Here is a 13,006-nt window from a genome sequence, read left to right on the forward strand (position 1 = left end):
GGAGGAGGTCATCTATTGGACAGGCCAATGGTCCAGCGATCGACCACGGGCGTTGACGTCTAGACCATGATGGACAGGAGAGAGAAGACCGTTCATGGAAAGGACAGAGACGGTTCATTTAATTTTGGTCATGGGGGAGGGATGACGTCATCGTTGTCTGGCTGCAACATGGACGGACTCCTGTCGTTTCTCATCAGCAGAGTGGTTTGGATAATTAGAGACGATGCCGCCAACATTACATTCCTCAAAGAAAAAAAGTGCAAGGCCCATGCAGAGTGTGTATGTTGGATGAAGGCGATTGCCCTTTCTCGAGAAATGTAGTCAGGCAAGATTTATGCAAAGAGAGATGAGATTGCGCAAGTTATGATTTGGGGGGAAAAAATGTGATAGGAAAATGATGCTGACGGACAAAGATGGACTTGTAAGTTTGAGGTAATGATGAGGTTTGATGACCGAGTTAATGATGCAGGCTACTCCGGGAGATCATGGATGTGTTGATTGCTTTTGAAGGTTTAAATGAGTTATGACTCATTCATTGTCCGTCCGACAGAAAAAAAGTGTTCTGTGTTTATGACAGTTTTGCACCATATCCAGTCGCAAGACAGTGCCACAGAATCGGACACAATTTAAAATGCACCAAAATTAGCAAGTTGTCGATGATGCATGGACAAGGTCATTGAGGTTGTAATTGATTTCTTGAAGGCAATTCATTTTTTCACTCCCCAAAATTTGTTCCCAAATTGCCCCTTCTCCAGAGACGAGCTTGGTCAGTGTTGAAAGATGAGTAGCTTAAGATTTGCTCCCTCCAGGAACCGCGAGATCTTTGAACTCGTGGGAGTCACACTGTCCTTAAAATTGCCAGGCACTGCATGCGGTGCATGGTATCGTCAAATGGGCTTCGGGAGCTACGGCTACGTCTAATGTCTGCCCGTCTCTGTGTATTTCCAGTGGAGCAAAGACCCAGACCTAGCGGTAGACAACTTTCGGACGCAGCCTGGAAGTGCAGTCGAGATTCCAGTTCAGAGCTTAGAAACATTTCCTTTTTTAATTTGGGCCTAGCCGCCTGAGTTTAGCACCGATTGCGTTGATTATTCCAAACATAGCTTTTGTGCAAAGTGAACACGTCAGTCAAGACTTAATTCTTGCGATAGCTCAGTGCATCGTTGAGAGTCACACATGCGTGTGATTTTCATTTTAATTTTTTTTTATGAGCAGACGTGGGAGTTTCTCTCTCAGTATTTATCTTTATGCCCCCTTGGTGCTTAACAGCAAGATATAAAAAGGTTTCTTGTCGAGCGTCGCACAGCAAGGAAATGACATGTGAAGACAAGCACTTCAGCTATGGCATCCCATTGTCAAGGTTGGCCTATGACAAGTGACCCTCTCGAGCGCAATTAACATCCCCCATTGAGTCATGCTGTGAATGCATTGTAATATGAGGTTTTTTTTTTCCTTTTTGCTGTGCGATTCTCCCCTTGTGCAATTATGGTCAGGAGCAGTAATTTCTGCTGTGAAAGAATTTCTGCCCATTCTTTAAACACTGCAGTCGCACTGCGATGGGTAATCATGCAAAACTACCGGCATCTTTTTCATGCAAAACTCTCTTTTTCACATAGTTTGTGCATTTCGTTTCAGTGACAGAGATCTTCCTGTTGAAAATATATAAATTGTAATATTGTAATCTTCCCTTATATGGGAGGTGTATGACTCGGCTGTCATTAGGCTAGTATCAGATGATATCGATGAGTTATCAATATCGCTGGCATTTCACAACTTGCAGACGTGTCTAGCCTTGCTGGACAGCTGGATACCGAGACCTACTGTTGACCCTGTGCCACCCAGCTCCTGGCTTTGAAAACTCCGCCGTGTTTATCTTGGGCATTAAAGATCAGGCATCCCCCATCTCCTCCCCCCCCCCCCCAGATTAACGGTTTCCAAAGGATTTTGTCTCCCAGCAGGAGTGGATCGAAATAATAGCAGGATTGGTTTTTTTTTTTTTTTTTTTTCTCCAGTTTTCCCAAAAGGTTGGGAAGAGGAATAATCTCTACAGGTTGAGCAGTGGTGGTTGGAAATGAAAGTGTAACATTGCCGCCACAGGGGCTGCTGGTTGAAAACTGCGATCAACTGGCGGCAGCCGTCTGGAATTTTTGGGGTTATTATTCCTAGGGAGCTTTCCCCCACACAGTCAGTGACTGTTGCGACTTGGCAGTAGTGAAGGTAGATAGGTAGGTTGATGCCTATGCAAATATGTCCATGATGTCCCCCCATCCTTTCGAATAATGCAGCAGAGATGGCCATAATATTCTAGTCTTTGTTCCTCCTCCGAATGCAATGACTTTGGGCATTCGCTAAAATGGCGCTTTGGAGGCACCGCCTGTTCTGAAAACAGACATGTGCAAACATGCCCTCAACTGAGAGGTTTTGTCCGGGCGAGTGTTGCTGGGGTTACTGTGTTGTCTCTTTGTCGCACCGTGCACAGTTAGACTTGTTTTGTGAGGGCTTGTTGTGCGCCCTTGGGTCCTTTGCATGCGGATGCGCTTCAGGCAATCAGAGGTCAAGAATCTTGCTGGCACTGCCTCGACGGTGGTGTCTCCGCGATCTACCTCCTCCACTCTTCCCGATTGCTTCTCCTGTCTTGGTACATGTACACTGTAGGTCAGCTGACCTTTCGCCAAATACCTCGAGTGCGTTGCGAGGTGGCATTGTTGACGCTAATTTCTCAAACCCCCTTGTCCTCTCCATCAGCGTGATTAACGCTTTAATAGGACCCTCTCTCCCTCAGTCGCGGTAGCCGTGCTCTCTCGGAAAATATTTACATACAGAAAAGGGAAGGTGTCGCAGGTCTCTCGATAAATAATGCAGTCTCTGATTCACCGGATTCCATCAAAGGGTAGCGTTGTATGCACAACGCGTCATGGGTGGTTGCTCATTTATATAGCGGTAAAGACTTGCCGTGCCTGGACTGAAGTGATCGAGGTCAGGAGTGGGCAGCAACCTTATCTATCTTTCACTGTGACTGAGGTACACATCCTACTCTAGTCTGTACGAATTGGTTATTTTTGAATGGTTGTGCATTGGCATCTCTTCTGTCACTCTCTGGGCTTTGTCTACAATGTGTCTGTCCTTGTTTTGTCTGACCTGATGTGGTAGCTTGCCAATTACTGTTTCTTTACTGTTGAGCTTTTGAGAAAGATTTCATCGACATGTGATCATCAAAGATTCCCCGCTCCTGACAACATATTTTGCGCTGACACAGTGGGACATCTTGAAGGTCTGGAACTGAGAAGTAAAATGTGAAGGACTGTGGTAATTCTGGTAGAAATGCTTTGTCTAGTCCATTGACCTCTTTTCTCATGGTTTTGCAGGTTTTCACCGGGTGTGGCAAGCCCCGCCTGAAATCTCGGCTGACTAGGCGAGATGCAGACACAGAGGAAGCTACTCTACCAGCTGGCAATGTCACGGCTGGGGCTGAAGATGGAGCTAGCACTGAGGGAGCCCCCGTTGGAGAACACGAGGCTGCTACCGAACGGGAGGCTGCCGGCGAGCGCCCCCCTGAAGGCCAACGTGAGGCCGCGGCCGGGCGTGGCGCCGACCAGCGCGCCCCCAGCACCAGGAGGCAGAGGCAGCGGGGGCGGGACCCGGGGCGGGGTCAAGGCCGGGGGCGGGACCAGGACCGCGGACCCCACCGCACCACGCCGGCCGACAACGTGCCCACCATGGAGAAGCTGGTCAAAGACGTCCGCAGCAACCTGCGAGAGACCAAGGGTTTCTGGACGCTGCTGCCCTACATGTTCTGTGACGACGTTGCAGCTGATGTGGCCGTGGAGAACATGTGCTGGAATGGGCACTCCAAGGGCAGGTGAGTAATAGGAGGAAACCAGTTGATATTGACCCTAGTGCCAAGGATCTACTCAGTAGAATATAAACCTGCTAAGCTGGTTTACTCGCTAACCACAGATACGCCAAGAACTTGTCGCAAATAGCATTGGACTGTGTCCAACTTACCTGGCTTTGGCTTGAGATTGCATTTCATCCAAGGCTATGATGGTGACTGTAGCCACTTCCCACAGAGTTACGTGAAATTGCAAGTCGCAGTCACGTAAGATGGACATGGCATTACGTGACACTTAGGATGGTAAGTGATATTATCTGAGAAAATCATCAGTCTCAGTGGCTCCGTGAGTTTGGCCCCCCAATGTCCATCATCATCACGTTCCTTAACTTGGATAGTTTGAAAGGGAACTTGACTTGTAGTCTCTCGTGTTTCCTTTCTACTCAGTTACACACATCCTCCTGTTGGCAACGGCATAGCCAATCAGGTGGATAACCCAGAGGTTCCCATGGAGACAGCCCCACCCAACTTCCTCATCAACAAGCACATCACTTCCCTGCGCACCATCACCAGTCGGCTGAATGGCGCCTTCAACGGGGAGGACGTCGAATGGGTTGACAGTAAGTAATACTTTTCCAGTAATGAAAGTGCCAACCCTTGTCAAGTCCAAGGTGCAGTCATGCGTTAATGCGTTGTCGCCCGTTTCAGAAACTGATATCTTGACATCGGGCTTGTGTTGGGTCGGGTTCACCAGCGAGGTTGTTTGGGCAGCCCTGATGTGTTGAAGAGAAGGTTCGCCAGCACACCGCAGTAAAGGATGAATGAATGTGCTTGAATCTAAAATCCTTGGCTGTGGTTTCCCTGTTGGACTCCATCTAATATGGCACATTACTGTAAAGAATGCTTTTCTTTTTCACTGTTTGGCAGTTTAGAATGCATCCTCAGTTGTGGTATATCCGCCCAACAACTTTTTTAGACTGTTGTGCACCATTATGTCCAGTCCTGAAGACTATCCGTGTTTATTTGAAACGCTCATCTCTTCACTTTTTTTCGTCCACTTTTGTTTCTGTGTCAACAGCCGAACCCTATAGCAGCGGCTCGGGGAGTGGAAGTGGCTCTGGTGATGGCATAGAAGGCGGGAACGAGGTTGGAGTCATCGGGGCCAATGAGGTGGACTTCACAGAGGTGGAGGACCCAATCTATCGGCCCACCCGGAAACCCAACAGTGCCCCGTCGTTATGCGTAGGTTATGCAACTCGGTGGCTTCTCAGTGTGTGCGCAACGACCGTTTTTGCTTTCCGTTTGTTGTGGTAGTGACAGGGTACGTGTCCTTTTCTTCGTTGTTGCTTGTAGATGTCATGAAGTTCATTTTGTTGAGTGTTTTTTGCTTTTTAAAAAGATACAGAAACACGGGAACAGATATTTGGTGCTGAACCACATGGGTAAAAATGATTACTTTCATATTTAGAGACCCTTTTAGGGGAAAACTCAAGTTGGCGTGAAAGAAATGCCCCAACCTCGAGTCCAAAAAGAATCATAAGTGATATTGTGTGTGTCATAATCAAGGATTCTCTAGTGTGATGTTGTGATGATGTCATCAGATGTTGTGATGATGTCATTAGATGTTGTGATGATGTCGTCAGATGTTGTGATGATGTCATCAAGCAGCGACAACCACATTGTATTTCGAGGTGAAAGCATTTTTGTATCGGGTTGTATCTTTGGTAACTAACATTTACTCCATCTAGGGCTCAAAATCAAAGTTGAGGAATAAATTGGAGCCGTTTTTTTTTCCCCCATGCAAAATACTTCTCCTACTGAAAACTTTACTTTTTCAGAGGAAATTTAAATTGTACCATGCTCATTACAGACGATAATTTCATACTCTTTAAAAGGGTCCCTTTTGTAATGAAAAGAAAAGCTTTTTGTAAAAAAAAAAAGAGTAAAATGCTGCATGGTATGCATTTTAATTAATATTTATTCCCAAGTTATTTTTAAGTTCTAGTCACAAAGATATTAGACATTTGATGCAGTGACTAGAAAGGGTTAATTTTTGGACTCCAAATGGAAATGAGTTTGTGGACAAAAACATGAGAGCTTTCTAATTGTCTGCAATTATCATTATGCATTGCAGCTTGATGAAAGAGAGTTTTAATCAATTAAGCCAGCATTGCTTACAGTCAAACTGGAATTTGTTTTTAATCCAACCAAAATGATGTAATTGGTATTTTAGAGAATTTTTATCAACCTGTTTGTCGTGCATATTCCAATGATTAAATTACAGTGGCTTTTTCGATACAAAAGTAGCTTAGAGTGTGAGCTTTTTGTAGTTTTTGCTTCAATTCATGATTGCTTTTAAATGTTTATCAAATCAAACAAACATGTATCAGTTGAAAAAAAAAGTTGCCCAGCTGGGAAAACTGATTATCATATTACATGGATTGAAACCGATCCTTAAAGCATTTTGATTTGTGTATTTGATTGTGCGTACACGTTTATGCTGAAGACCATTTGTTGTGGTGCTTCTTCAGCATTCTTCCCCAGCAAGGCATTATGGGACTGAACTGTGAGAGAATCTGTTAGAATTCTTGTACATTTGACATTGAAAATTAATCATTTTTGATGTATATTATTGTATTATGTACCTCAGTTTTGATGGTCAACATTGTTTTTATGGGCTCTCAAAATCTTGAGTTAAAGTGAAAGTTTGAGAAATTCTTCTTTTGTTAATTTAGAATGCCTTCGTCTGTAATGACTGTCGTCATCAACATTTCCAAAATAATTGAGTGAAGTGTCTGTTTACAGATGAGCAGGTTTTGTTGGGTAAGGTAATTTAGAAATTTGGGAAGCACGGGAACTTCATGAAAACTTAAATCAAGTCGCGGAATTTCACTTCTGTATAGTTCACACGGACGATGTCTGGACTGTTTGTCTCGTGTCTTGTTCGGAGACACGCTTTATGAGTTATCCAATAAGACAACGTTTTTCTTGACCCGTATTTTTTGGACATTTTTCTTCCAAAAAAAAATCCATCATCAGCAGTATTTGATGCAGAAATGTAACTGAAAATGATAATAATTAAAAAAAACACACTTAAATAAGGGCTTGTTTAAAACCAAAGCTATGCAAAGTTTGCATGCCACCATGTGAGTGTTATGGTATAATTTGAAGTAAACCGTTTTTGTACTTTTGTATTGTTTCTGATTTGTGTTCCCCCCTCCTCAGTATTGTAGAAGTCTACAAAGCTGTACGCGTAACATGCTCCGTCACATGTCATGTTCCCCTGTTTTTGCACCTGCTGTTTTCACGGGTCTTACTTTGGCCACAATAACCGGAATGTGCCACTGTTTAATAGCAGCATAGTCAATCAGTGTGATACTCACTCTCAGCATCAATGGCTGACTGTCCGGACAGCCTGAGTGACAGATTTAGACCGCTGAAGAATTCTCGTGAAAGCTCGCTGGATCTCGTTGTCTTGCTGTTCTTTGCTTTGAGGCCGTGGCAGTGCACCCACGTTGATATCACTCCCCAAGCTTACAACAGAGTAGTGTTGTGTCCTTGTGACCTGTAGGGAACCAATGAAATACAAATTCAGCGCAGTTGAAGTCAACCAGCTTGTTCTAAAGTAGTTTTGTCAATGTTTTATGTTTCTGGCTCACCTCTTTAGTTGGACAAACCGTATCATGCTTAGCAAGCGACAATTCACCTATCTGTAAAGCTTTTTGTTTGAATGTACAGTTAACGCACTGCCTGTAGAGCTAAAATACCTCATGTAAGCGTTTTTATCAAAGCGGTGAAGTACTTTTTAACCAAATGTTTTTGTTATATTATTGGTCGCTGTGTTGTTGGCACTGAGTGTTTCATCGAGTTGTAACTGAAGAAAATCTTAACTGAAAGAAAAAAAAACAAAAAAACAACTGTTTAAAAGGTGGACCATAAAGTGTGGGTTTGCAACATGTGAATATGTACAGAATTAATAGATGTTGATTAAAGAGACAGGCGAAAGGAGAGTCTGTGAGAGAGTGAGAGTATGAGAGTGTCACCAATGAAGAGAACAATCTCTGTATTTTAAACAAAAGAAAAACCATGACGACTTGTAACTATTTACTACTTAAAAACTTTAAACTAAAAAAAATGTGTAAAAGTAAGATTTTTTTGTATTGAAGCTAGCTGCTGTAGAGAAGATTAGTTTTGTGTAACTTATTCAAAGTTTGGAAGTATACATATCTGATGGAGTTTGGTTTTCGTTTATCAAACGGAAAAGGAGAGGTTTTACTTTTTGTGGATGATTTTTTTTTGTTGTTTTAAAAATGGATACAGGTATAATACCTCGAATATCCCCCCAGCCTGATCCTAAAAAAGGGCAAGGGAAGTTTGAAGCCGCCAGTATTTTTAACAGGGTAGAATTATTCAAGCTAGTTGTTTTTCTTTTCTGGCATAGAGAGGAATGCCTCTGATTCAAAACTCAACTGGGGGAGATTGTTCAAGAGAATTAATTGCAGGAAATGTTACGCGTTTGTGTAATGGTGTTTTTGATACCTTGTGTGGAGAAAATTGTCACAGTGGAAGAAGAAAAAAAATTAAACAAGAACTGTGTTGTTTCCAGTCGTATATACAGTCAAGATTTTAAAATGAAAGTGCAGTCGGAAAATTTGTGGAAAAAAAAAATGCACTTCATTTCTCATGACGAACGGGGGGCCAAATGCCCACAGTTGTAAACATTCTTTGAAACAGAAGTCTGCACTGTAATTTTTCACGGCACCGGACGCTATTTTTTGGACGGTACAAGTTGTATGATCGGCTTGAGCTTGTGGTTGTGCATTGGTAGTTGGTACTTGGGTGTTGTCAAATTCGTGAACTGTACAGATTTTAAATCAACTTTTGTCATGTGTGGTCACACGAGGGCGCCATTACTTGGCGGGGGAATGCCAAGGGAGGGCGCTGTATTACATGTAAACTAAAAAAAGGTAATTGCCTGTTGGACAAGCACATTGAACCTTGCAGTTATCATGCTTGTGCAAGGGGCAGGACTTGCAAAAAGCTGTATAAAGAGAGATGTGGTAAGGAAACTAACTTATGAAAAGATGGCACATTTGACTAGTCATATTCTTTAAAGAACATTGCGAAACAGCAGTTACCAAACTCTGTTGATTTGGTAAGCTCCAAAATGATTTTCCTTTGAAAGTTAATGCTTGTTAACGTCTTGATAAATCCATTTTAGCAACTCTCTGTATACAGCCTTTCATGGGCACATGATGAGAGCCCTCTAGATGTACAATTTTGTCAGGTGAGAAAGATATGCCAGTCATGTGTTCCTGTAAACATTTTCAAAATGAGCGCTCCCATTGGACTGTTTCCTAAGCAACAATTGCCAAGTATTATTATCCAAGTTTAATTTAAATTTGCTTGTTTCTGCTAACTTTGATTTAACTGCTAAAATTGGAGCAGGCCTAAACTAGATTTTCTTTTTAAATTATAACAGCCAACAGTAAGCCTTTAGTGTTGTGTACAAAATGCTAGTTTATTAAAGTTTTTATATCCTGACCTTTCCGGAGATATATTGTCCTTCCTTACCGACCGACAGAAACACAACAGTTTAACCAAAACTAGGAACCTAGAATGATCTTTGGCATGTATTAACATGGGTTTACAAAAAGAAAAAAATCTAAGTTGTTTACCTGTTTACCTCTGTAATTCACATTAGAAGTTTTACACTAGTGTTCATAAAATTGGGGTATATTGTTGGAACGCAGTTTCAAAGAATTTAGAATTTCACAGAAAGGTGTCAATGGGATGACAAAGTGAAAGGCATGGACAGTCCGCAATGAATTTATGAAAAATTTCGTGGAGAGCACATCAAGAACTAGAAGAGTCATTCGAATTAATCTAATGTAAAAGTTGTGTATTTCGTTCGCCCCTGAAAAACCCTGAAAATCTGAAGGCTTTACATCTTTTGTAAATATATCTGCTCCAATGTTGTGTTCTGTAAAGTATTTCTGTTGTTTGGCCTCCCACCATCTTGTCTGGCTCCCTGACACTTGCTGTTAATAAAGGCTCTATTTAAAGGACATCTGACTCCTTTTAAAATTTTTTTTTATAATGTCACGAGTCTTGTTTTCCACATGTTGTATGTGGGGGTGACCGTAGGGGAACATAACCTTCATCGGCGAGCGCGAAACCGTAATGACGTGGGGTCTTGGGCGCGCTTAAGGGCCGGGTGTCGGCAGATTTTGGATTCTAGATGCTCCTGGGTGTGATCTAAGGGAGTTTCTGACCACTTTAACCATTTGTAAAGCAAACACTTTTTCAAGATTTTCAAAACTTTGAACACTTCACAAAACTTTCAAAGCTTTCAATATTTTGAACGTGAGTGAGGAAACAAAGGAGGGAGAAACGGCATAACATTCCCCTTCTTTAAATGGGGGACATGTCCCCAATGACTGACGTCCGTGACGTTCTGTTTAGTGATTGGACGAAAAGTTGCAGTCATTTGCACGTTCGATAGAAACAAAACAGTTACATCCATCATTCACTTCATGACGTGTACCTGGTCATTCATGATAAACGTTTTCATTGGTGGAATGTTTTTGTGTCCATGTGTGCAGTGGACGTACTGCGCAGGTATCTTCAATGATTTTTGATCTCAGAACCACACACACACTCACAAAAGGAGAAATTTATCCACGTGGTGTCACCGTAAAGTTGTCCACAGATTTTTGATCTCAGCTGACAGTTTCGTATCTTTGCTCAATCGCCCGTTCCGAAAAGTGGAATTTCTCTTAATGTGTATGTGATTTATGCAAAGTTTTACAGCGCCATCAGTTATACCCATTGTCAGAATAGTAACTTCATTGAACGCTGTGGATATTTCTTGATTCATTGAAGCAGGGCCCTACGTGAATTTCATTGGCTGTTGTAAACACAATCTGCATATCAGTATGCGCGGCGCGGCGGGTGTGCGGCTGATTGGAAGCACCTACACGTGCGATGGTGATGTGGTAGCTTTGTTTTCAGGTATTATTGTGGATCTAGAGAGATTTTTGGCGGCCGTTTTGTCGGCTGTTGTTCCAGGATGTTCATCGTTGGACCTTAACTGACATGGCTGAAATTCAGGATGGTGTATCTGGAGTTTACAAGTCCACGGAGAGTAAGCCTTCCTCTGTCCGGTAAGATCGAAAGAATTAACAAATTTGGAGTTGAAATGCCAATGGTCGCACGCCGTCAGCTGGTTAGTATTTTACGTGTGCTAAACTGCTAAAGTAAAATTTTGTTGTGAGTTCTGAGAAGGCCATATTTTAGCACTACTCAACATTTGTGTCGTGAAATATTTAGTATTATTATTTATAACAAATACTAAATAATATGAAGGAAACTGAGTTTAAGACAGGCTTACTGGAAAATTGTTCTCATTTTTAATCTGTTGTTTTCACCCTCCATGAGCAGTTTTTTGGTATATGCCCTATTCTATGAAGCTCTAGAATTTGCTCATTTCTATGAGTTTCCTTGACAAGTAACCCAGGCACCAGAGACTTGCCACTTCCTAGCACCTTGGGTTATTAGTATCAATTCCAAAAGTTTGTATGCTAGTCCTTTGCTGTGTCTTCCCGCTATTCTCCGCTTTCCATGTGGACCATAAAACGAGGGGAAAGTGCGGTAGTCAGTACTGCACTGCTATGGTGCACTTAGTTTGCGCAGTGCGCCCTCACAAGTTCTCAACTAGCAGAACTCATTTGGCAGCGGCGGAGTTGTTACAATTATATTGAGAGGCAGTTTAAAGTATTCACTCAACACTCCCAAAGCCCACCTACTCAAAACTATCACCGAAGCACAAAACATTTAATACCAGTACCATTTACATCTTTTGAGTCTGCTACACTTATACTAATATACTTTCAGTCAGTTTTTACACAAACTAATTTTTCCTTTCCTATGCTCGACAAAGTCATACCCCCATGCCGGATGTTAACATAAACAAATCAGGTGTGCTCAAGTTATTAGAAAAATTAAAACAAGGAAAAGCTGCAGGCCCAGACAACATCAGCCCATGAGTTCTGAAGGAATTGTCCGGGGAACTGGTACACCCACTTGTATTAATATTTCGGAAGTCACTTCATGACGGGTAAAGTACAGGCTGATTGGAAACATGGCAACATTACTCCCATCTTCAAGAAATCTCGGAAATCTTTTCCATCGAATTATCGTCCTATCAGCCTTACATGTGTGACATCGACATCCAAATTTATGGAGCATATTCTGTTCAGTAACATCATGCAACACGCCAGCTCTCATAATGTATTGTACCCACTTCAGCACCAATTTCGTGTCGAAATGTCATGTGAAACCCAGCTCAATCAGTTCATTAACAACATTGCTAGTAACACGCAGAGAGGTTTATAGACTGACGTGTGTGTCCTTGATTTCCCCAAGGCATTTGATAAGGTCGGGCATCGTAGACTTCCAGAAAAGCTCCCGTGGTATGGCATAACAGGATCAACATATAAATTGATTGCAAGTTTACCGAGCAACAGATCCCAGGCAGTGCTCATAGATGGAGCCATGTCACCTCTGGCACAGTCCCAGTCATCTCTGGGTTACCACTGGGGTCAGTACTACTACTTGGGCCATGTCTCTTTCTGTCAACAGTTGGTTGTTGTTGACATGCTTTTCGAGTCTTAAGAATCTTGAATCTTGCTCTTGCCTGAACAGAGAACTCCCAAGCTTACAAAATTCCATTCTGCTGGAGGGATTATTATCGGCTGTCCTTCTTCCCCTGCACTCCGACTCAACGGACAGGGCTTCCCAAATTATTTGTGGAGGCTCATAGCCCCTGAAGAGTTTAAGCAAATACTAGCAAATGGGTCTCCGATGATAAACCAGAAGGCCATTCTTTCCAAAATGCACTCCATCCACAATCTGCTCATCCCGAGTCTTCAAGTACATGAAGTTGGCACACCACCTGGACGAAAACTTCTCATTTACTATTTCATAATTGACTCTCACATGCAGAAAACGTGAAATCTTTCATTGACTTCAACTGGCTTGCATCATTTTCATTTGGTCCAATCTTCATAATTTCTTCGCACTCCCACTTTCTGTTCTCAAAAAAGTATTTAAATTACAATTTAACAAAGTAAATTCTTGTGGGAAAAAAGAGAAATTTAGAAAACAATGAAC

General features: G+C 42.3%; 1 protein-coding gene across 1 annotated transcript in view; it reads left to right on the top strand.

The window, feature by feature from the left end:
• Positions 1–9,900, top strand: part of LOC110977838 (glypican-6-like) — a 52,491-nt gene extending 42,591 nt beyond the window's left edge. The window contains exons 6-8 of the mRNA XM_022232315.2: positions 3,366–3,859; positions 4,280–4,452; positions 4,911–9,900. Of these exons, the coding sequence (XP_022088007.2) occupies positions 3,366–3,859; positions 4,280–4,452; positions 4,911–5,146 (903 nt within the window). The 3' untranslated portion in view covers positions 5,147–9,900. The remainder of the gene's footprint in view (positions 1–3,365; positions 3,860–4,279; positions 4,453–4,910) is intronic.
• Positions 9,901–13,006: the final 3,106 nt, after the last annotated feature.

This window comes from Acanthaster planci, linkage group LG14 (assembly GCF_054643075.1).
Source record: "Acanthaster planci isolate LZ-2023a linkage group LG14, COTS_SCS, whole genome shotgun sequence".
NCBI classification, from domain to species: Eukaryota; Metazoa; Echinodermata; class Asteroidea; order Valvatida; family Acanthasteridae; genus Acanthaster; species Acanthaster planci.